Source organism: Bombina bombina, chromosome 4 (assembly GCF_027579735.1).
Source record: "Bombina bombina isolate aBomBom1 chromosome 4, aBomBom1.pri, whole genome shotgun sequence".
Classification (NCBI taxonomy): Eukaryota; Metazoa; Chordata; class Amphibia; order Anura; family Bombinatoridae; genus Bombina; species Bombina bombina.
Genome location: NC_069502.1, coordinates 84,802,883 through 84,829,209, shown reverse-complemented (window position 1 = coordinate 84,829,209; position 26,327 = coordinate 84,802,883). Strand labels below are relative to the sequence as shown.

At 38.3% G+C, this 26,327-nt stretch overlaps 1 protein-coding gene across 1 annotated transcript in view; it reads left to right on the top strand.

Moving 5' to 3' along the window:
- KIF13B (kinesin family member 13B) overlaps positions 1 to 26,327 on the top strand; it is a 654,496-nt gene that overhangs the window by 362,577 nt on the left and 265,592 nt on the right. The window contains exons 18-22 of the mRNA XM_053709534.1: positions 685 to 847; positions 4,306 to 4,452; positions 21,539 to 21,688; positions 21,882 to 22,010; positions 23,228 to 23,401. Of these exons, the coding sequence (XP_053565509.1) occupies positions 685 to 847; positions 4,306 to 4,452; positions 21,539 to 21,688; positions 21,882 to 22,010; positions 23,228 to 23,401 (763 nt within the window). The remainder of the gene's footprint in view (positions 1 to 684; positions 848 to 4,305; positions 4,453 to 21,538; positions 21,689 to 21,881; positions 22,011 to 23,227; positions 23,402 to 26,327) is intronic.

Sequence of the window (26,327 nt, the reverse complement as noted above, 5' to 3'; positions counted from 1 at the left end):
GGTAAAATGATCTAATAAATCTCATCCGTACTGTGAGGTCCCCCAACAAATTTTAGAAATGCAAATTTTAACTTCAGAACTGTTTATCTATGAAGAAGACACAAATACATTAAATATAATGCTCAAAAACAAAGCCCAATGATACCGTGTAATTTCTCTCCATGCCAGTGAGCTCCATCAGTCCCTTCGTCTCAAATAAAAAACATTACAATTGACCTTTTAGGGGGACATGATAACTATTGCGAGAAAGTTCTAAAAAGTCGGACAACTGCACATTATTGGTTCCAATACTCCAAATTTTTATCATATAATATATAATTAAACGTTGATTATTCAGAGCATACAGTTTTAAGTCACTTTTTAGTTTACTCCTGTTATAAAATTTACTTGCTGATCATAGCTATGTAGGCTCAGGAGCAGCAATGCACCACTGGGAGCTGGCTGGTGATTAGTGACTATGCACATATTCCATTTTTTATTGGCTCACCATGTGTTCAACTTGGTTTTAGTAGTGCATAGTTGCTCTGGAGCTGGCGTTAAGTATATGTGTTTAACCTTTTGTGCAGACAATAGTGCAATAATAAAGTGCTCCAAAAATATAGAGCATTAAAAACATGGTTCCTGTGTTTCATAACCATTTGTTTTTTTGTGTCATACGGAATTTTTTTTGTTTTTAAACACCAGGGAGGCCATGTTAAACCAAAGTCTGGGAAAGCTCCGGGCGCAAATAGGCAAAGCAAATATGTATGTCCAGGAGGCCAGCTACATAGCCGAAGAGATGGACAAAAGGACGGAGTATAAACTTACTCTGCAGATTCCAGCATCTAGTCTTAATGCCAATAGGAAGGTATGTCACACTTGTATAGAGATACAGACTTGTGAGGCTGCACAGTAAGCGCATCTTAATGCCAACAGGAAGGTATGTCACACTTGTATAGAGATACAGACTTGTGAGGCTATACAGTAAGTGCATCTTAATGCCAACAGGAAGGTATGTCACACTTGTATAGAGATACAGACTTGTGAGGCTATACAGTAAGTGCATCTTAATGCCAACAGGAAGGTATGTCACACTTGTATAGAGATACAGACTTGTGAGGCTATACAGTAAGCGCATGTTAATGCCAACAGGAAGGTATGTCACACTTGTATAGAGATACAGACTTGTGAGACTGCACAGTAAGCACATCTTAATGCCAACAGGAAGGTATGTGACACTTGTATAGAGATACAGACTTGTGAGGCTGTACAGTAAGCACATCTTAATGCCAACAGGAAGGTATGTCACACTTGTATAGAGATACAGACTTGTGAGGCTGCACAGTAAGCGCATGTTAATGTCAACAGGAAGGTATGTAGTAAGCGCATCTAAATGCCAATAGGAAGGTATGTCACACTTGCATAGAGATACAGACTTGTGAGGCTGCACAGTAAGCGCATTTTAATGCCAACAGGAAGGTATGTGACACTTGTATAGAGATACAGACTTGTGAGGCTGCACAGTAAGCGCATCTTAATGCCAACAGGAAGGTATGTCACACTTGTATAGAGATACAGACTTGTGAGGCTGCACAGTAAGCGCATGCTAATGCCAACAGGAAGGTATGTCACACTTGTATAGAGATACAGACTTGTGAGGCTGCACAGTAAGTGCATCTTAATGCTAACAGGAAGGTATGTCACACTTGTATAGAGATACAGACTTGTGAGGCTGTACAGTAAGCACATGTTAATGCCAACAGGAAGGTATGTCACACTTGTATAGAGATACAGACTTGTGAGGCTGCACAGTAAGCGTATCAATGCCAATAGGAAGGTATGTCACACTTGTATAGAGATACAGACTTGTGAGGCTGCACAGTAAGCGTATCAATGCCAATAGGAAGTTGTGTCACACTTGTATAGAGATACAGACTTGTGAGACTGCACAGTAAGCGCATCTTAATGCCAACAGGAAGGTATGTAGTAAGCGCATCTTAATGCCAATAGGAAGGTATGTCACACTTGTATAGAGATACAGACTTGTGAGGCTGCACAGTAAGTGCATCTTAATGCTAACAGGAAGGTATGTCACACTTGTATAGAGATACAGACTTGTGAGGCTGTACAGTAAGCACATGTTAATGCCAACAGGAAGGTATGTCACACTTGTATAGAGATACAGACTTGTGAGGCTGCACAGTAAGCGTATCAATGCCAATAGGAAGGTATGTCACACTTGTATAGAGATACAGACTTGTGAGACTGTACAGTAAGCGCATCTTAATGCCAACAGGAAGGTATGTAGTAAGCGCATCTTAATGCCAATAGGAAGTTGTGTCACACTTGTATAGAGATACAGACTTGTGAGACTGCACAGTAAGCGCATCTTAATGCCAACAGGAAGGTATGTAGTAAGCGCATCTTAATGCCAATAGGAAGGCCAATAGGAAGGTATGTCACACTTGTATAGAGATACAGACTTGTGAGGCTGCACAGTAAGCGCATCTTAATGCCAATAGGAAGGTATGCCACACTTGTATAGAGATACAGACTTGTGAGGCTATACAGTAAGTGCATCTTAATGCCAACAGGAAGGTATGTAGTAAGCGCATCTTAATGCCAACAGGAAGGTATGTAGTAAGCGCATCTTAATGCCAATAGGAAGGTATGTGACACTTGTATATAGATACAGACTTGTGAGGCTATACAGTAAGTGCATCTTAATGCCAACAGGAAGGTATGTAGTAAGCGCATCTTAATGCCAATAGGAAGGTATGTCACACTTGTATAGACATACAGACTTGTGAGGCTATACAGTAAGTGCATCTTAATGCCAACAGGAAGGTATGTCACACTTGTATAGAGATACAGACTTGTGAGGCTGCACAGTAAGCGCATGCTAATGCCAACAGGAAGGTATGTCACACTTGTATAGAGATACAGACTTGTGAGGCTGTACAGTAAGCGCATCTTAATGCCAACAGGAAGGTATGTGACACTTGTATAGAGATACAGACTTGTGAGACTGTACAGTAAGCACATCTTAATGCCAACAGGAAGGTATGTCACACTTGTATAGAGATACAGACTTGTGAGACTGTACAGTAAGCGCATCTTAATGCCAACAGGAAGGTATGTCACACTTATATAGAGATACAGACTTGTGAGACTGCACAGTAAGCGCATCTTAATGCCAACAGGAAGGTATGTAGGAAGCGCATCTTAATGCCAACAGGAAGGTATGTCACACTTGCATAGAGATACAGACTTGTGAGGCTGCACAGTAAGCGCATTTTAATGCCAACAGGAAGGTATGTCACACTTATATAGAGATACAGACTTGTGAGACTGCACAGTAAGCGCATCTTAATGCCAACAGGAAGGTATGTAGGAAGCGCATCTTAATGCCAACAGGAAGGTATGTCACACTTGCATAGAGATACAGACTTGTGAGGCTGCACAGTAAGCGCATTTTAATGCCAACAGGAAGGTATGTCACTAATCTATAAACGTGCACTGCCTCTGCTACAGGGTGTGAGAATATCTAAGTTCCAAGATGGTGGTGCCCAGTGTGAAGATCTGTAGCTTCGCCAACTGGCACCTGTAAAAACTTAAAATAGGTGAAAAGACTTTTGCACAGAACAGACTTGTATTATAGAAGATCGGATCAAACGCATTCGGGCAATTCAAGTATGCCTGAGATATAAATAATTCATTCTTGAGAAATAAAAAGAAAAACCTGCTAATCTGCCTTCAAAACCGAGGTTTCTGTTCAGAGGTTCAATAAAAACATTCAGCAATACAAACTTTGAACTTAAAAATAAAGATATGCACACACATACATTGTAGCTCCAAGGAGTCCACAGGATCTACCATTTTATTTCTGTTGGCTAACTTTTTGGATTATATATCTATAAACACCATTGTTTGGCTGTCTCGGTATTCCTGAGTTCTCCTACATTTTAAATACATTTGTCAACTCATTTGTACATTAATCTTTGATTAATTTGGTCGGTGCTAGCACTGCTCATATCGGATAACTCAAAGCCATTTAATAATAGTTATGACTTTAAATAGAAATAAAGTCTCATCTCAATTGATTTTAGTAGAAACTATTCAAATATTAACCCTGCTGTACATTTTCTTTGATTGTTATTAGGCTTTCCAGCCTACTGGGTAGCTGTTGAGGGTGAATTTGGAGCTATCTGGAGATTTAAAGACAAACCAGATTAGTGTCATTATGAAGCAAATACTTTTGAGAAAAAGTGATGTTTGGGGATATTATCATTGATAGATTTCCTTTTTTTTCTTATCTTTCGGCAGCGAGATGCTGTCCTAAGCGAACCTGCCATCCAGGTGAGGAGGAAGGGAAAGGGTAAACAAATTTGGTCTTTGGAGAAGTTGGAGAACCGTTTGGTGGACATGAGAGACCTATACCAAGAGTGGAACGATTGTGATGATGACAGCCCAGTAAGTATAATAATTAAACTAGATATCTGGAATATGTTTCCCTGTATAACATTTTTACATAAGTATGTTTTGTATGTATTGGGTACCTGTAAAGAGCAGCTAATCACCCGTAAGGGTCTCAAGGCGCTGCTCATTTTATCGACCTCAGAAGGATGAAAGGCTCGAACCTGCTCGAACCTGCAACCCTTGGGTTGCTACAGAGCTCAGCCACAGTGCCTTAGTATGCTGAGCTATCTGTCCGGCTTATTAGTGAACAATATATGAGTATAGGTTATAACATAAGGATTGGGGCACATTATGAAAGTGGTAGAAGACAATGATACCTAACATGAAAAATAAATGTTACCAAGTAAATGTCTAAAATAAGCAGATAAATAGTTCTCCTAAAGACAATAAAAATATCTGATGCTCGCTCACCAATTTCTAAAACAATAAAACAAAGGATTGAGGTCTGAAGAAGGGAAACTCAGGAGAGAGAACAAAAGTATAAATGCAGTGGAACAGATAGGAAGTATAATGTAGAAAAAAAGCAAAATAAGGAAAATCTTAGAAGAATGCACCCATTCTTTAGACACAAAAGGAAAAAATTGGGTTTAGTATCCCTTTAAATTGCCTTCTTGGTGGGGGGAGATATATAATCAACTGTTGTACAATATATTGCACGTCATGTAAACAGGCCACATGAGTGGCCATACTCCAAGGAGTGTGAAAATCTGACAGATCTGGTGTTTCCAACAGGTTTCAAATACCATTTTAGAAATTTTAAAAGAAATAAGAAAACAAAACCTGAGAGAAGTAATGATGGTTTGGAATATGGAAATAGATTTAAAATAAATGTATCTTATTTTTAAGTCAAGTGAGCGGTTATAGTAAATTGTTTATCTCAGCAGATGCATATTTTTTAACTATCCATAAATCTTTGGCATACCTGAATTTATCAGCTAAATTGTAGAGGTTTGAAAAGAAAATTTCCTCCCCTAGCTTTAGACTGTTGGGTCTCCATCTAGTTATCAAAGTTAATACAGGAACCTGAGAATCTACTGAATTCCTATAAGTAGTCAATGGGATTTGAACATCCAAAATGGGAATACGTAAGAAGATATTTTGCGCTGCGTGATTTGTTGGCGCTATACAAATACCTGATAATAATAAATCTGCTGAAAACAGGAAATTTAATCTCATTCCATCTTCATTCATCTTCGTTCCCTCCAAAGTCCTGTGAAAATCAGACACTTCCATGAGCACACACAATGTTATCTGTAAAAACAAACGAGGCCGGCCCATGAACAAATGACCCATGTGTAAAGAACGTACACATCACTTCTCTATTACTGTATGTTCATTTTTTTATATATGACATACAATAAGGATCAAAGTCCTGCAAGGTTAATACATTGAAACACATTAAAGCTTATGAAGCTTGTGTAAATTAATAGCTGAATTGTCTTACGACGTACAAGAGCAGATAATTGAAACCAAAGTGGGTTTACCGTAAAATCTTACATGACTTACTCACAATACTATTTGTCTCAGCCTTTTCATTCTATGATGTAATGTCTTTTTACCCCTTTGTAATAATATGAGGGCATAACTGTGGTATTCAGCAAAACTTCTATTGTTGTGGTTTTATTTTGTCTCTGTTTAAGTAGGTTCAGTTTAGTCTTGTTAGTTTATTATATGTTTAGTTAGATTGAGTTAGTTTACAAAAAAACAAAAACCCCAGCATTGTGGTACAAATGAGTACCTCTGTTAGAAATTTCTCTAGTCCATACAAGTCCTGTACAGGCCTAAATATAATCGTCAACATTTCATTTTACTGTAGCCAATGGATTATGTTATTATACCATGCTGTCTAATCAATTCTATGCCACTTTATCGCACCCTGCGCGGTGTCTTGGATCTGTAACTTATCTTTGTACCATGTGTTGGTTATAAATAAAATAAAAAAAATAAAAAAAATCTTACATGACTTTCACTCTGAAGTCTATCGAAACTCTGTATCTCTGTACATAACTAATTGATGTATATGTTGATCTAGTGATTGTTAATGCTCAACATATTTGGAAAGTAACTTTTATGAGGTTGAGAGGTCAGAAAGGAGAGAGCCTTGTATAAGGAGTAATTAAGGAGAATGTTGTGGGGAGGGCATAAGATGATGCACAAAAATCTATTAATTTCCAGAGACCACCTTTTTGCTGACACATTGCTTTTTGATCAAGCACAATATAGTTGCTATCCAGATATAAGAGGTAAAACAGGTGCAGATGTGTACTGACACTTTTTCATCACAAATATGGCTTTCAATGGCTCATACGTGTGTGGTGTCTGGTAGCAGTGTGCTGCAGTAAACCTGTGGACACTCTCAGACAACCCAATGTTAGACTATTGAGGAGTTTACAATGTTAGTAAAGACATGGAGCACGAATAAGCAAAAGTTTAAGTTTGCACACAATTTTATATTCTGTTTGCATCTATTTTTATATCTATTTTTTTTTCTTGTTTTGGGGCTGAATTTTTTTAGCTTTACCAACTTGTTTAAGGGCTGAATGGGTTATGCATGCTTGTAATTAACATAATCTGAGCATTATTTAACTAAGGCCCTGATATACAAAGGTCCTCCAGCTTGGAGAGAATTTTAAGTTCAGACATCACAGGGGCTGAACTCAATGAATATTGCACTGCGAGAGCTCTCTCATTTGTATATATGAAACAGAAACAAGCCCAGTGCAATTAGCACAACGTGATAATGAGTTTTTATACACTTCTGTGTTACTTTAATAAATTAGGATCATACTTTGTATATTTCTGTTTATATATACAAATTACATTGCATCTTTTGTATTTTCTTTATTGTAACAGGGAAGTTCACAGGGTTTGTCTGAAGGTTTCTCAGCAGTCTTGTGAAATTTTCTAAGCAGTTTAAACAAGCTGGTTTCACTGATTTGTCTCACCAGCTGTATGTAGGTGTTGGTGTACTTGTCTCAGCAGTTGCCAACCAATAAATGATGTATATCTTTGTAATTATGAATATTAATAATTAATAGCAGTATAAAACTATTGTCAGCGATATGTACAATTAATATAGCAGAATGTTGTCAATACACTTCAGTGAGAACTCTGTGTTGTACTTCAAAATAGCACTATATAGATATCTATAAATTTGACAATATTATTAAAAATCAATATTTAATCCTTTGTTCTTGATTAGTTAACTTTATAGACACCTTGAATTATATTTATGTGAAAACTAGATTATGAATCAATTATACATGCTTATTCTACACAAAACAGATCATAAAATATGTCTCTAAAAATTAACCTTACTCACAATGAATCGCTTATTAAAATACCACAATTGAGAATATCAGAACAGCCTATAATTAGCCAACAATTCTAATTTACTGCCACTACATAAGCCTATAAGTTATAATGCTGAACTTATAACTATTAGAGAAATTGTATATTATTAACACAATAACCAATATGTAATATATGCAATTTCACAATAAGTAAGACTGACTTATAAATACCAAAATACTAATTATTTTTTCTAGCAATAAAATAACTTCAATATATATCAATATAATTATTTCTGAGCTACACAGGCCAATCGGACATACATTTAAAGTACAAAATGCCCTTTTAAATCACAGCTACAATTTAATTATAGCTATAGAATACCTTTTGATTGAAATATTAAATATACTTGACAATCGCTTATACTATACCAAATAACCAGATGAGGGTTCAGCTTTTTCAGACAGATCTGTTCACCATCATATGAGAGGTATTGCAATTATGAAAATAAAGCGTAGGCCAAATTTTGCTTTGTAGAGACTGTGATTCAAAGCCAGGTTGTCAGTCAGTCAAAATTCAGCAGCATGTGGTTTTTTTTTCTCTTGCATGAGACTTTTATCAAGTGATAAAGTCTACCTCCATTCTATAATCATTGGTGAACGTTTTGGATACGCCCTATCGGTGCTTGTCTTCTGATTGGCCCTAACAGAGCTATACATTTCATTGGTTCTTTGAGAATGCATATGGTTATTTGATACTACAATCCACTTTTGTTAAAATTCTCACATAAACCACTGGAGGGCAACATGAGCAGGAAAAAGGCTTTGTTAGCAAAATATTATTGTAGCCAAATGTATCTTTAATATACTTACTATTTCTTGATATTAATACATTATACGTTCAACATATATGGGACCATATAATACTATTTAATCTGAGTATTTTCATACTAAACATGATAAACTATTGATAATATTTTAAAAGATGCACTTAATAGTCACCTTTTTATGAGGGAATTTGAAAGGATTACAATACTTTCAGCATGGATCTAATTAATATTTTAGTTCATATACCATCTTTTATTTATATATATATATATATATATTATATATATATATATATATATATATATATATAAACATAAAAACTATGTAAAACCGTGCTAGCCTATGTAGCAAACAATGAGTATACAAATAATAATAAAAATACTGATAGTGATAAAAAGTCCAAAAGTCCACAGGAATGATTAAATTCCAAAAGAAGGCAGCAGATCCAAAAGATGAGTGAAGACTTCCTGGTAATCTTCACCAAACACAATATACACAAAAGACTAGGTGTCAGCGCCTTCCTTCTGTGACCATTAAGGACAAAGATGTATATACACAGTTGTGGGGTAGTACATCCCCTATCACCACACACTTACTTTTAAATACCTCTATCTGTATGAGGTAAGTAGCCACCGTATGTGCAAAAAAAGCCCAGCTTGCTGATGTCTCCAGGTCCGAAGTAAGTGCGTGGTTATAGGGGATGTACTACCCCACAGCTGTGTATATACATCTTTGTCCTTAATGGTCACAGAAGGAAGGCGCTGACACCTAGTCTTTTGTGTGTGTGTGTGTGTATATATATATATATATATTATTCAGACAGTCTGAGGCGCATATTAAATATTTGAAAATCAGATACAATACAGGGAGTGCAGAATTATTAGGCAAGTTGTATTTTTGAGGATTAATTTTATTATTGAACAACAACCATGTTCTCAATGAACCCAAAAAACTCATTAATATCAAAGCTGAATATTTTTGGAAGTAGTTTTTAGTTTGTTTTTAGTTTTAGCTATTTTAGGGGGATATCTGTGTGTGCAGGTGACTATTACTGTGCATAATTATTAGGCAACTTAACAAAAAACAAATATATACCCATTTCAATTATTTATTTTTACCAGTGAAACCAATATAACATCTCAACATTCACAAATATACATTTCTGACATTCAAAAACAAAACAAAAACAAATCAGTGACCAATATAGCCACCTTTCTTTGCAAGGACACTCAAAAGCCTGCCATCCATGGATTCTGTCAGTGTTTTGATCTGTTCACCATCAACATTGCGTGCAGCAGCAACCACAGCCTCCCAGACACTGTTCAGAGAGGTGTACTGTTTTCCCTCCTTGTAAATCTCACATTTGATGATGGACCACAGGTTCTCAATGGGGTTCAGATCAGGTGAACAAGGAGGCCATGTCATTAGATTTTCTTCTTTTATACCCTTTCTTGCCAGCCACGCTGTGGAGTACTTGGACGCGTGTGATGGAGCATTGTCCTGCATGAAAATCATGTTTTTCTTGAAGGATGCAGACTTCTTCCTGTACCACTGCTTGAAGAAGGTGTCTTCCAGAAACTGGCAGTAGGACTGGGAGTTGAGCTTGACTCCATCCTCAACCCGAAAAGGCCCCACAAGCTCATCTTTGATGATACTAGCCCAAACCAGTACTCCACCTCCACCTTGCTGGCGTCTGAGTCGGACTGGAGCTCTCTGCCCTTTACCAATCCAGCCACGGGCCCATCCATCTGGCCCATCAAGACTCACTCTCATTTCATCAGTCCATAAAACCTTAGAAAAATCAGTCTTGAGATATTTCTTAGCCCAGTCTTGACGTTTCAGCTTGTGTGTCTTGTTCAGTGGTGGTCGTCTTTCAGCCTTTCTTACCTTGTCCATGTCTCTGAGTATTGCACACCTTGTGCTTTTGGGCACTCCAGTGATGTTGCAGCTCTGAAATATGGCCAAACTGGTGGCAAGTGGCATCTTGGCAGCTGCATGCTTGACTTTTCTCAGTTCATGGGCAGTTATTTTGCGCCTTGGTTTTTCCACATGCTTCTTGCGACCCTGTTGACTATTTTGAATGAAACGCTTGATTGTTCGATGATCACGCTTCAGAAGCTTTGCAATTTTAAGAGTGCTGCATCCCTCTGCAAGATATCTCACTATTTTTGACTTTTCTGAGCCTGTCAAGTCCTTCTTTTGACCCATTTTGCCAAAGGAAAGGAAGTTGCCTAATAATTATGCACACCTGATATAGGGTGTTGATGTCATTAGACCACACCCCTTCTCATTACAGAGATGCACATCACCTAATATGCTTAATTGGTAGTAGGCTTTCGAGCCTATACAGCTTGGAGTAAGACAACATGCATAAAGAGGATGATGTGGTCAAAATACTCATTTGCCTAATAATTCTGCACTCCCTGTATATTTAAATCAAAGACCTAAATTTTTATATGCATACAGCTTTCACAGGGTTAAAATGTTTCTCTTACTACTCTTCACAGGGTCGTACCTCTAGACTTTGTGTATTGTAGCTCAACATGGGATACTTAGCTTTTGCATGCTAAGCAGTTGCATTTACTGTAAGGCTTAGACTCTTGGGCTCCCTCCCCCAGGGGGTCATTACCTGGTAATTTTATTACATAGAAGAAAGATCCTCTTTAAAGTGACATCCTGAGTTTTCCAAATGTCCATTTCTTTGTTCTTGAAATCTGTGTTTCAGAACAAAAGAGGGGTCAATACCACCCTCTTTAGTGTCATTCACAGTGCAGCCAAATCAATTCATAGTAGATATTAGCTAAATGAGATATAAAATTGTGATTTCCAATGCCACTCAGCCATATCCTGACATAGGTGAATTTTGCTTAAAATTTACAATACAATTATTTTAACAAACAGAAAAGTAATATATACTAAAATATTGATAAAAGCACGTTAAAGTGTAGTGAAAACATGTCTGTTTAATTTGGAATTGATGCAAACTGAGCCTTTATATCAGCCCCAGGGGTTCTCCAGTTACCTTCTCTCTCCTGTGTGAAATTTTGTATCCCAGAGAGCTTCATACCTCATTCTTCTGGGATTTCTAAGTTCTTCCCCTTTTCTTAGACAATTCAGTGAGTTCTGCCTCTCTGAAGTCTGCCCTATAATCAGAATTTGTAAAATCACTAAATAGACTGCTGTACATGAAATGAAATACACAATAGAAAGTTTAAATGGAATAAAATTTAATCTGAAGTGTAAAGAGATAAAATAAAAAGCACAAAGTGTAAACGCAGAAGCAGAACTGTCATATTATGCAGTGTTATAATACACTGGGTTTGTCTCTCCTTTACATACTGAAATGCAGGGAACGCCCCTTGAAGTAAAAGCAAAATATGCCTTTTTAATATTTTACTAGGGATCTTGCAGTGCTGTAGGATCATTTTAGATCATCTCACCTGAGCATAGAGGTTTTAAATATCAGGTCCTAAGGGTCCAATTCTCAAAAACTTGCTGGGATGGAGAGAAATCATCAACTTATTTTTACAGAGGATTTTATTTCAAAGTAAGTGTCTGGCCATAACATAAAGAATATTGTTGAACACCCCTTAGTGAAATATGCAGTAACCAAGGTTAAAATTCTCTTTAGAACAATCAATGATGGGCCTCATAATACTGACGAGGCAGGCATGCCTTAATCCTTTTCTTATTTTGATGCATATTGAAAAGAAATGCAGGGAGAAAATGCACTGCCAGTGTTCAAGCAAATGGCTGCAAGTTTTCAAGCACCATTTTAAAACAACAAGAAGTTTTCAAGCAGCGCTTGAAAAAAAACAAGCAGAGACATTTGGGTGTTTTTAGTATTCAGGAGTTTTCTATTACAGTTTTTTATTTTTTCTAATTTTCATTATTTTTTTCTGTAACTTAACTTAAACAATTCTGTGTGTGTGTAGAGACACAACAAGGATATAATCTTTAATTGGACCAAAAATAAACTTATGTGCATATACAAGTGGTGCTCACCAGCAAATGGGTAACAAAGATTTTCTTGCTTAATTTTTTGAATAGCCAATATGGCTGCTTGAAGCGTGAAATATTGCTGCTGCATATATTTTCCTTTCTATATTTTCAATTGGCAGAAATTCTGTGTATATCAGCCGGACCACTTGATTTTGAATACCACCTCCTGATTTTGATGCAAGGTTTGATGCAAATCGGCAGGTTCGCTTGATTTTTTTTAAAAAATTTTTTTATCAAGGATTTTAATCTTTCTTTTTGAGAAAATTGGGTTGTGCTGAATAATGAATGCATGTGACTTATTACAGAGGTTTACAAACTTTTCAGTAACGTGACACATTTGTTACAATAATATTTTGTCTGAGCATATTTTCCTTTTACTAGCTGAAGTCTATTGCTGCAAAAGATACAAACCTCCCAGCCATAATAAGTATTTGTATATAATGTTTATTGCATTCACTGTTCATGTGGATAGGGAACCCTAGTTAGAGTAAATTACTTTGTGTTGTAATATTAAGTTATTCCCATTAAACATTAGAAGCATCCTAAAGCACTCTGCGGTATAGCCCCCCAACTGTCCTGATTTTCGCAGGACAGTCCCGATTTTAGGGTTCTGTCCTGGGTTTCTAGCCATTTGTCCCGCATTGCCCCATGCATTTAAAAAAAAAAAAAATTCTATTGGGCCCATACTCAGAAGCAGCTGGCTTTTCTCTCCCAGGGTTATATACCTGATAGATTCCCTGTGGAAAAGGAATGGTGTGTGAGATTAAGCAGGAGTAAGAAGGCTGTATACCCTCTGACCTCAGGTGATGGTGACCTCTAACCTCTGGTAGTGATGATGTCTAACCCCTGGTGATAATACTAGCATGCCTTCAGTTTTATATGATGAGCAGTGCTAACACCAGGGTAACGAAACGTGGCAGCCTCAGGCTGCCAGCTAATGTGCTTGCCAACCCCAGGACCCCATACAATAAATTACAGATACCCATATATGATGTAGTGTGTGTCTATCTGTATCTATATGTGTGTGTGTGTGTGTGTGTGTATATCTGCATGTACTGTATACGTGTAAGCTATGTAGTGAGTGTGTGTCTGTGTGTGTGTATCTGCATGTACTGTATACGTGTAAGCTATGTAGTGAGTGTGTGTCTGTGTGTGTGTATCTGCATGTACTGTATACGTGTAAGCTATGTAGTGAGTGTGTGTCTGTGTGTGTGTATCTGCATGTACTGTATACGTGTAAGCTATGTAGTGAGTGTGTGTGTGTATCTGCATGTACTGTATACGTGTAAGCTATGTAGTGAGTGTGTGTCTGTGTGTGTGTGTGTGTATCTGCATGTACTGTATACGTGTAAGCTATGTAGTGTGTGTGTATCTGCATGTACTGTATACGTGTAAGCTATGTAGTGAGTGTGTGTCTGTGTGTGTGTATCTGCATGTACTGTATACGTGTAAGCTATGTAGTGAGTGTGTGTCTGTGTGTGTGTATCTGCATGTACTGTATACGTGTAAGCTATGTAGTGTGTGTGTGTATCTGTGTGTGTGTATCTGCATGTACTGTATACGTGTAAGCTATGTAGTGAGTGTGTGTCTGTGTGTGTGTATCTGCATGTACTGTATACGTGTAAGCTATGTAGTGAGTGTATCTGCATGTACTGTATACGTGCAAGCTATGTAGTGAGTGTGTGTCTGTGTGTGTGTATCTGCATGTACTGTATACGTGTAAGCTATGTAGTGAGTGTGTGTCTGTGTGTGTGTATCTGCATGCACTGTATACGTGTAAGCTATGTAGTGAGTGTGTGTCTGTGTGTGTGTATCTGCATGTACTGTATACGTGTAAGCTATGTAGTGAGTGTGTGTCTGTGTGTGTGTATCTGCATGTACTGTATACGTGTAAGCTATGTAGTGTGTGTGTGTATCTGTGTGTGTGTATCTGCATGTACTGTATACGTGTAAGCTATGTAGTGAGTGTGTGTCTGTGTGTGTGTGTGTATCTGCATGTACTGTATACGTGTAAGCTATGTAGTGAGTGTGTGTCTGTGTGTGTGTATCTGCATGTACTGTATACGTGTAAGCTATGTAGTGAGTGTGTGTCTGTGTGTGTGTATCTGCATGTACTGTATACGTGTAAGCTATGTAGTGTGTGTGTGTGTATCTGTGTGTGTGTATCTGCATGTACTGTATACGTGTAAGCTATGTAGTGAGTGTGTATCTGCATGTACTGTATACGTGTAAGCTATGTAGTGTGTGTGTGTATCTGTGTGTGTGTATCTGCATGTACTGTATACGTGTAAGCTATGTAGTGAGTGTGTGTCTGTGTGTGTGTATCTGCATGTACTGTATACGTGTAAGCTATGTAGTGAGTGTGTGTCTGTGTGTGTGTATCTGCATGTACTGTATACGTGTAAGCTATGTAGTGAGTGTGTGTCTGTGTGTGTGTATCTGCATGTACTGTATACGTGTAAGCTATGTAGTGAGTGTGTGTCTGTGTGTGTGTATCTGCATGTACTGTATACGTGTAAGCTATGTAGTGTGTGTATCTGTATGTGTGTGTGTGTGTGTGTGTGTATCTGCATGTATAAGTGTATGCTATCTAGTGTGTGTGTGTGCATGTATAAATGTAAGCTATGTAGTGTGTGTGTGTGTGTGTATCTGTATGTAAAATGGTGTATCTGCATGTATAAGTGTATGCTATGTAGTGTGTGTGTATCTGCATGTATAAGTGTATGCTATGTAGTGTGTGTGTATCTGCATGTATAAGTGTATGCTATGTAGTGTGTGTGCATGTGTAAGTGTATGCTATGTAGTGTGTGTGTGTCTGCATGTATAAGTGTGTATCTGCATGTATAAGTGTATGCTATGTAGTGTGTGTGTATCTGCATGTATAAGTGTATGCTATGTAGTGTGTGTGTCTGCATGTATAAGTGTATGCTATGTAGTGTGTGTGTGTCTGCATGTAAAAGTGTATGCTATGTAGTGTGTGTGTGTGTATCTGCATGTAAAAGTGTATGCTATGTAGTGTGTGTGTAAGTGTATGCTATGTAGTGTGTTACTGTGCATTTTTGCTGGCTTTAACCCCTTAACCACCAAGGACGTGCCAGACACGTCCTCCATAGGATGTCACTTAACGATCAAGGACGTGCCTGGCACGTCCTATGGGGTTTGAAGCTCTGGAAGATATCCTGATCGCTTCCAGCAGCTTTTAAGGTATTGCAGTGATGCCTCGATATTGAGGCATCACTGCAATACCTTTTTTGGCACACCTATGCAGAGAGACACACTCTTTGGCCCTCTCTGCATTGGCCAGCGATGGTTCTGATCATTGGTGGGTGGGAGCAGCGGCAGGGAGGCGGGTGGGTGGCCCATCGCTGGGAATCTTCCGGCCAGCAGTTGGAAACTATTGTCGGGTGCACGCAGGAGGAGGATCTTCTACTTTAAAATTTTGAAGTGGTGGACTGCGGTTGTGGGTGGGAGAGGAGGGAGGAAATCATTTTTGAAAATAGGTCGGGGAGGGGGAGGGTTTGGAGGGGGGGGCAGCTACACTACAGAAAAATAGTGGTTGATTTTAAAAAAAACAACACATTTAAATGCAAAGTGGGTACTGGCAGACAGCTGCCAGTACCCAAAATGGTGGAAAATAGTGGGGGGAGGGTTAGAGAGCTCTTTGGGGGCATCAACCCCGTCACTACTGGGCGTAATACAAGTGTGGTGCGCAGCGGAATTTTAGGGCCTTCTAATTACCAAAAAGCAATGCCAAAGCCATATATGTCTGCTATTTCTGAACAAAGGGGATCCCAGAGAAGCATTTACAACCATTTGTGCCATAATTGCACAAGTTGTTTGTAAATAATTTCAGTGAGAAACCTAAAGTTTGTGAAAAAGTGAACGATTTTTTTTATTTGATCGCAATTGGCGGTGAAATGATGGCATGAAATATTCCAAAATGGGCCTAGATCAATACTTTGGGTTGTCTGCTAAAAAAAAAATTATATATATATATATATCGCTAATTTTGAAAAAAAAAATGGTTTGGAAATAGCAAAGTGCTACTTGTACTTATTGCCCTATAACTTGCAAAAAAAAAAGCAAAGAACACATAAAAATTGGGTATTCCTAAACTCAGGACAAAATGTAGAAACTATTTAGCATGGGTGTTATTTGGTGGTTGTAGATGTGTAACAGATTTTGGGGGTCAAAGTTAGAAAAAGTGTGTTTTTTCAATTTTTTTCATCATATTTTATAAAAAAAAAATTATAGTAAATTATAAGATATGATGAAAATAATGGTATCTTTAGAAAGTCCATTTAATGGCGAGAAAAACGGTATATAATATGTGTGGGTACAGTAAATGAGTGAGAGGAAAATTACAGCTAAACACAAACACCGCAAACATGTAAAAATATCCTTGGTCCCAAATGGTCAACAAATGGAAAAGTGGTCTGGTCACTAAGGGGTTAAAAGCCAGAATCATGGGGAATGCAGAGAGCAGTTTTAAAGAATCTATTATTAAATTACCAATATTTAGCACTGTCTCTGCTAAGGCTAATTAAATACAGAGCTCACATAGCGCTACCAGTGGTTTGAGCTGGTGTTTGATTTGCTGCCTAAGAGTATTAAAATATGACTATCATTTTATTTATATTACTTTGGTCTTATGATTTTTTTGAAGCCCCGCCCCTGCTCGTACCCACCACTTTTCAATTTTTTGCTGGGGTGTGAGGGGCTGTCCCTCTTTTGAATTTTGAACTGTTGGGAGGTTTGCTCTGCGGTAAAAACAAGAGGGAAAAGCGCAACCCCACATCAAGGTAGAAAAGAAATCCTAAAGCACTCCTTTCATTTTAAATGTCCATTGTAGTCATTTCTGCCCTGAATAAACCTAAGCATTAACAGGATGTACACAATTGATACTTTTGTGTTAAAGGGATATGAAACTGAAACATTTTCCTTTGTGATTTAGACGGAGCAAACATTTTTAAAAAGCTTACAATTTACTTCTCAACAAAATTTGTTTCATTCCCATGATATTCTGTGTTGAAGAGATACCTAGGTAGGCATCTGGAGCTCTACATGACAGGAAATAGTGCTGCCCTCTACTGCTCTTGCAAATGGATAACATTCTTGCAAAACTGCTACCATATAGTGCTCCAGAAATGGGCCGGCTCCTAAGCCTACATCCCTGCTTTTCAACAAATGATACCAAGAGAACACAAAAAAATATATAATAGAAGTAAATTTAGAAAGTTGTTTAAAATCGCATGCTCTATCTGAATCATGAATGAAAAAGTTTGGGTTCTATATCCCTTTAAGTAAAAGCTATTTACCTTTCGTTCTGCTCCCCTATGCATGAGAGAAACTGTTTCAGTACATTGACTCAGTAATATAAGCTTGTGTCAGGAATCTGACTGAAAATAGATCCCCTATAGAGATAACAGAAAACACTAATCAGCAGCAGAGAACAATCTCGGCGAAATCTCAGGTTATTTCCACCTCTTTGTGTATTAATCCCTTGGCTGTGGGTTGTGCCTCTATGGCTAATAAGACACTAAGGACTTGATTTATCAAGCCGTTCGCCGCATTACGACTGCAGGTTCTCACAAGAGAACCTGCAGTTTGTATTTATCAAGCAGCAGTCATCAGACTGCTTCTTCCTAACATCTTTGCCACCTCTGGTGGAGAATTTGAATCTCCCTGGTCTCGTCCGACTGGGAGATTGACAGCTTTGCAAACCTTGCATGATTGGCTGAGCAGGGGCAGGGGGCGGTGTGGCATGCGAGCGCAAAATAGAGCTTGCGTACAAGGGTAAATTCCGGAAGAGGATTGCTGCCTGCCACGGGCGAGCTGGGGCGGACAGGGGCGATTAAATCGATCACTAAGAGCATGTGTCCATTTAACCCCCTATACACATTGTGATGGACTAAACTAAGAGGTAAGAGCTGATGAATTCCAACTCTGTATACGGTAGAATAACTTCTAAATAGTAAGAAGCAGCCAGACACTAGCTCTATTAGCTGGGGGGGGGGGTGTTTGGCAAAACTCAACAACCAAACCTGTATGATGGGTCAGTGACACCACATATTACTGAATTACCCTGCCCCCCACCTACTTTACCTTAGACACTGTCACTTGCCCCCCTTCAGATTAATGTTGCTGTGTTGGCAGGTGGCTCAGTTACATCTACCAGCTGATCAAGCAATGTCTGATCTCTGGATGTGGGAAGTGAGCAAAGCTTTAGGCTGTTTTAGTTTAGGAGATGAATAGATATAATCAAGCTGTGCCCGTGTGTGTGTGTGTGTGCTGGGTGTTTCTCCTGGGACAAGAGTATCAGAGGCGAGATTATGATGTAAAAAAATCTGTTTTCTGTGAGTCTTTTTTATTATCCTCATTTTGCATCAGCTCGACATTTCTTGTCTTCATCAGGAGGGGGGTTGTGAAGGAAGATTATTTACACATCAGATGCAGGAGCCACCCCTGCTCTTGACAGCAGATGGCACCAACCCTTTCCATAGTTTTTCTAGGATGTAATGGTGAACACATCTGTTGGAGTGATATCCAAGAGGAGGCTACATATCTTGACTGTCACATGACCTAATCCTTACAGACTATAACTACTCTGTACACTTCATGTCCGCTTCTTAACATCACCTGTTGATCCACTGCAGCCAAATACTCAGTTTCTCTGCTTAAGACCTATTCCTCTTAGCCCTCATCATTATTTTTCCCCAACTCCCATCTACATAAGTTTTTACAACAATTTTCAGAATATTTTCCTTAAAGGGACAGTCTACACCAAAATTGTTATTGTTCAAAAAATTAGATAACGCTTTTACTACTCATACCCCAGTTTTGCATAAACAACATTGTTACATTAATATACTTTATAACATTTAAACCTCTAAATTTCTGCCTGTTTCTAAGCCACTACAGACAGTCTCTTATCACCTGCTTTTTTTTATTAGCATTTCACAAGAGACTGCTAATTCATGTGGGCCATATAGATAACATTGTGCTCACTCCGGTGGGTTGTGGATGACACTGCACTAATTGGGTAAAATGCAAGTCAATAGATAATAATAAATAAATAAATAGTGTATGTGATCAGGGGGCTGTGAAAAGAGGCTTAGATACAAGGTAATCACAGAGGTTAAACATATATTAATATAACTGTTAGTTATGAAAAACTTGGGAATGGGTAATAAATAGATTATCTTTTTAAACAATAAACATTTTGAAGTTGACTGACCCTTTAAATTTAATTCTCTAAAATCATCTTTACTCCTAACAAATTTGGTCTGTTTATCCCAAGGTTCCTTTAATCCTGTACTACAATTTAACTTACAAATGGGTAGACATACAGTGGGCATTTGTTAAATATATTTGTATTATACTTCATTTCAAGGGGTTGGCAAATGTATTTAAAATTAAAGGGACAGTCTACAATAGAATGTTTATTGTTTTATAAAACAGATAATCCCTTTATTACCCATTCCCCAGTTTTGCATAACTAACACAGTTATATTAATATACTTTTTACCTCTGTAATTACCTTGTATCTAAGCATCTTCTGTCAGCCCCCTGATCACATGACTGTGACTATTATCTATTGATTTTCATTTAGTATTGAGTTGTGCTAACTCTTAAATACGGTAACTCCCCGGGCTTGAGCACAGTGTTATCTATATTGCCCTCATGAACTAGCAGTCTCCTGTTGTGAAAAGCAAAAACAAAAGCATGTGATAAGAGGCTATCTATAGAGCCTTTGAAACAGGCAGACATTTAGAGGTTTAAATGTTATAAAGTGTATTAATATAACAATGTTGGTTGTGCAAAGGTGGGGAATGGGTGGTAAAGGCGTTATTTAAAGGGACAGTCAAGTCCAAAAAAAACTTTCATATTTCAAATAGGACATGTAATTTTAAACAACTTTCCAATTTACTTTTATCACCAATTTTGCTTTGTTCTTTTGGTATTCTTAGTTGAAAGCTAAACCTAGGAGGTTCATATGCTAATTTATTAGACCTTGAAGGCCGCCTCTAATCTAAATGCATTTTGATAGTTTTTCACCACTAGAGGGCATTAGTTCACGTGTTTCATATAGATAACATTGAGCTCATGCACATGAATTTACCATGGAGACAGCTCTGATTGGCTAAAATGCAAATCTGTCAAAAGAACTGAAATAAGGGGGCAGTCTGCTAAGGCTTAGATACAAGGTAATTACAGAGGTAAAACGTGTATAATTATAACTGTGTTGGTTATGCAAAATTGGGGAATTGGTAATTAAGGGATTATCTATCTTTTAAAACAACAAAAATTCTGGTGTTGACTGTCCCTTTAAGTTCTGATTGCTGCTCACAAAGTTGTATAAATATGAAGAGACAGCTAGAATACAGAAGAACAGAAAAAGTTGGATATGTGTGTAGTACAGTAAAGTCATAATTAAACTAACGTATTGGATAGATCATGAAGTTTTAAATTTCCATTTTACATTACCATCAGTTTTGCTTAGTGCTCTTGGCATCCTTTGTTAAACAGTAATCATAGGTAAGCGGAGGAGCGTGCAAGTGTCTTTAAGCATTTGGCAGCAGTATTTGTAACATTGTTTATAGCAATGTTATACGTGGTTCCAAACACTGCTGCCATAGACTTCTACAGACACATACATATCAGCATACCTAGGTTTACTCTTCAACAAAGGATACTAAGAGAACAAAGCAAATGTAATAATAATAAAAGTAAATTGAAAAGTTGTTTAAAATTTTACGTTTGATCTGAATCATTACAGTTTAATTTTAAATAATTTAAAATGTTAGGAGCATAATGCCTAAATGCTGTGGCTCCTGGGATTTGTCATGCCCAGCTATGTTTGATCACCTTTTTGTGTTATATTTTCTCATTTGTGTGTTATTGAAAAATGACGATTGCTGAATGCTGCAAAACTTTACAAATTGCGTTTTTTGTAACAGGTTAGCCGATCGTATTTTCGCCGCGCAGACCCTTTCTATGATGAGCATGAGAATCACAGTCTAATCGGAGTTGCCAATGTTTTCCTGGAATGCCTTTACTTTGATGTGAAACTTCAGTACGCTGTCCCAATCATCAATCAAAAGGGAGAGGTGTGTCTTACGTTTTATTAATGTCTCTGTGTATTCTGTTTATATTAGGTAACCTCTTCACCATTAGATAGCTGCTAGTGTTACAGTACACAAGAACACGTCTGCAGGGAATCTATACAATTTAATACAGTATTTTACATACCGTGTTTCCCCAGTCCTATCTCTCATTCTGCGTTGTGTGCTGATGTCCCAGATTTCAGGTCGCCTGCACGTGGAACTGGTCAGAGTGAGCGGAGACATTGGAGAAAGAATCGCTGGAGGTGAAGACTCTGCTGATGTTTCATATGACAGTGATACTCAGGAACGCAAATTAGTCTGCATGGTAAGTGCTTCTAGTTTCTAAAACTGTACAAACCTCTAGTTCCCAGGAGTGCACTGCTGCTGCTTCAATAAAACAATGAAGCAAAATTGATGACGGAAGTAAATTGGAAAATTGTTTACAATTGTAAATTGTATCTGAATCATGAGAGAAACATTTGGGCTTGATGTCCCTTTTAAAGTCTGCTCTAGTGCAGCAATGTATAACTGGGACCTAGTTTAACAACACATCAGGTAAGCCAGTGACAAAATACATATGTCTGCAGATAGCAGTCACCAGGTGGTTTTCAGTTGTACATTGCTGCTCCTGAGCTTACCTGGGCTGCTTTTCAACTAAGAATACCACGAGAACAAAGTAAATTTCATAATAGAAGTAAATTAAAAAGCCTCTTAAAATGGCATGTCCTGTCTGATCAATAAATCGAAACTCGCAAAGTCTATTGCTTTAAGTTTAGTTTATTAACCACATCCGCTTTTTTAAATTTTGTTTTTATTACAAATGATACATTAAATAAGAGCTTTTAAAAACACTAACCGCACCATAGGTTTTCAATCTTCCCTCTGCCCCCTTATGCTTTGAGTCCTGCATCCTAGTGACGTATAGAACAGTCCAGCCCTCTCTATACGCCACTGTTGTTGCTTGCTCCCGAGATAGAGTACACAAAATGTAGACATCCAATTAAACAGCCGATCACAAGATCCACTGTTTACTTGTAGAATTTGCAGGCGACATCAAAATAGCGAGCTCCCATCTATGCAATCAGAACGCAATAACTGAAAATAACTGACGTTTCTACACCTTCACATACTTCACCGCTAGATTGGAACTATTCCAAGAGATACAGTGAATCAAGACAGAATCTCCGATTCACTTTTTACCCTGATGTGTTTGGGGCTCCCCTTTATAGCTGCTACGCATATGCTACAATATCGTAAACACGCATCTATTGCTCCAGCACTACTGACTCCAGATATTTAGATCCCTACATGAGTTTTGAGTGACGTAATAAGAACTGATACGACGGGGTTAGGGCTTGAGTAGCAGAAGCAAGGTGATGGGTGATGCCTTCAAGTGTTTTATGGGGTAGAAATTTCTTCCTGCATTTCCTGCACAAAGAAAGACAATTCTTAAATCCTCCTTGTAAAGAGAATTTTAGATTTTTTTATTTCTGATGTTGTTGTGTAATTCTTTTCACCCCTGCATCCCTTTTTATTTTTCAGCTTAAAATACTTCAGGCCACTGGTCTACCTCAACATCTCACTAACTTCGTGTTCTGTCAGTATTCCTTCTGGGATCAGACAGATCCGGTGACAGTGGCACCGGAGGTGGATCCCTACACGTCATCGCCCATCAGCAAGGATCCCCAGTGCATGGTCGTCTTTGATTACTTTAATGTAAGTCATTGTTTTTTTTTATATAATCACAATATGAACATTATAATTGGCATAAAATCTGTTTATTCACTGACATACATTACAATATCGGCTTTCAGAGTTTAATTTCTATTCAGACTAAAAGGATCATTAATGTCGGAATTACACATTAATGATTTAGCTAAAACATGATGGTTTAACCCTTTGAATGCTAAGCACTTTCCCACCTGGGTGCTAAGGTTTTTTTAAAGGTTTTTTTATTTTATATTTTTTAAAATATTTTTTTTACTTTTTCTTTTTTATTATTTATTTCAGGTCCCCAAGACTTACACTGTTGGAACGGTTAGGCGATTACCTTTCCAACGGTGGGTCTTGGGGGTCTGTAGCTGCTTAGATGCCTGAGATACAGGCTTCTAAGCAGCATGCCCCCTGCTCCTATATTTAACATTGTAAATGTTAAATAAAGTTGCGCAGTGACGTCATCACGTTATTGCACGTGACGTCACCACGCAAAACGGGAAGCCCTGGCGATGCCTGTCATTATGCAGCACCGATCGCCGGGGTAGGAGCTGGTGGGAGCCCCCAGATCTCCCTCAAGTTGGGAGATTGCTAGTGACGGCTCTGAGCTGTCATTAGCACTCAAGGGGTTAAACAGTTTCCAATGTACTTCTTTAATTAAAGTAACTTTCTTATCTGGGTATCCTTTATTGAAGTGCATGGCTTGGTAGGCACTGGTGCATGTACGTGTCTTGACCTTTATATAGTGCTCAATAATTTATACATTTGATTTAAACATTTATTTTTTTTTTTTTTACAAACACTCAGCTAGATTGCGAGTTATGCGCGCTATAGGGAAATTAACGAACGCAACAAAAGTTGCGTTATTTAACCCTCTATAGCGCAGCCATTACAAGTTTTCAAACAGCCGACTTGTGCATGCGATATGGTGGTTTTAAGCTCCATACCGCACACAATTCGAGCTCTGTTTTAACGTGCTCATGCACGCTTTCCCCATAGACATCAATGGGGAGAAGGTGTCAGAAAAAACCCTGAAGCGCGGAATTAAAAGCTCCATAACGCAGCCCCATTGATGTCTATGGGGGGAAAAAAGATATGTTTAAACCTAACATAAACCCCACGTCTAAACACCCCTAATCTGCTGCCCCTGACATTGCCAACACCTGCATAATGTCATTAACCCCTAATCAGCCAATAGAATTTCAGTAGCTCTCATCCTATTGGCTGATTTGAATAGCCAATAGGATTTCAGTAGCTCTCATCCTATTGGCTGATTTGAATTTCCAAAAACAAATCAGCCAATAGGAATGCAAGGGACGCCATTTTGAAATGCGTACCTTGCATTGAAGATTCAGTATACGGCGGCAAATGTATGAAAAGGATGCTCTTCGTCGGATGTCTTCAGGATGGACCCGCTCCGTGCCGCTGGGATGAAGATAGAAGATGCTGCCTGGATGAAGATGGAAGAGGCTGCCTGGATGAAGACTTCTCGCCGCCTGGATGAGGACTTCACCGCCTTGATGAAGATCGTTCAAGCAGGACTTTAAAAACTGTGGATCTTCGGGGGTTAGTGATAGGTTTTTTTTGGGTAGGTTTTTTCTTTAGTTTAGGGTTTGGTCTTTTCTTAAAAGTGCTAAATGCCCTTAATGCCCTTTTAAGGGCAATGCCCATAAAAATTCCCTTTTCAGTGTAATAGGTAGCTTAGGTTTTTGTTAGTTTTTTTATTTTGGGGGGTTGGTTGGGTGGTGGGTTTTACTGTTGGGGGGTCTTTGTATATTTTTACAGTTAAAAGAGCTACAAAAGGCCCTTTTTTGGTAGTTTATTGTAGGCTAGTTTTTTTTTATTTTGGGTTGGCTTTTTTTTATAGGGCTATTGGATTAGGTGTAATGCTATTAGATTAGGTGTAATTCTTTTTTATTTTTGATAATTTTGTTTATTTTTTTTGTAATTTAGTATTTTTTGTAATTAGATTATAATTTTTTATAGTAGCGTTAGGATTTTTTTAATGTGTATTTTAGTTTTATTTAATTGGTAGTTAGTTTAATATTAGTTAAATAGTTATATTAGTTTAATTTTTAGTTTAAACTTAGGCCTAGATTTAGAGTTCGGCGGTAGCCGTCAAAACCAGCGTTAGAGGCTCCTAACGCTGGTTTTGGCCGCCCGCTGGTATTTGGAGTCAGTGATTAAAGGGTCTAACGCTCACTTTACAGCCGCGACTTTTCCATACCGCAGATCCCCCTACGCCATTTGCGTAGCCTATCTTTTCAATGGGATCTTTCTAACGCTGGTATTTAGAGTCGTTTCTGCAGTGAGCGTTAGAGCTCTAACGACAAGATTCCAGCCGCCTGAAAAAAGCAGGAGTTAAGAGCTTTCTGGGCTAACGCCGGTTTATAAAGCTCTTAACTACTGTACTCTAAAGTACACTAACACCCATAAACTACCTATGTACCCCTAAACCGAGGTCCCCCCACATCGCCGCCACTCGATTAAAATTTTTAACCCCTAATCTGCCGACCGCCACCTACGTTATACTTATGTACCCCTAATCTGCTGCCCCTAACCCCGCCGACCCCTGTATTACATTTATTAACCCCTAACTTGCCCCCCACAACGTCGCCGCCAGCTACTTAAAATAATTAACCCCTAATCTTCCGACCGCAAAGCGCCGCCACCTACGTTATCCCTATGTACCCCTAATCTTCTGCCCCTAACATCGCCGACCCCTATGTTATATTTATTAACCCCTAATCTGCCCCCCACAACGTCGCCGACACCTACCTACACTTATTAACCCCTAATCTGCCGAGCGGACCTGAGCGCTACTATAATAAAGTTATTAACCCCTAATCCGCCTCACTAACCCTATCATAAATAGTATTAACCCCTAATCTGCCCTCCCTAACATCGCCGACAGCTACCTTCAATTATT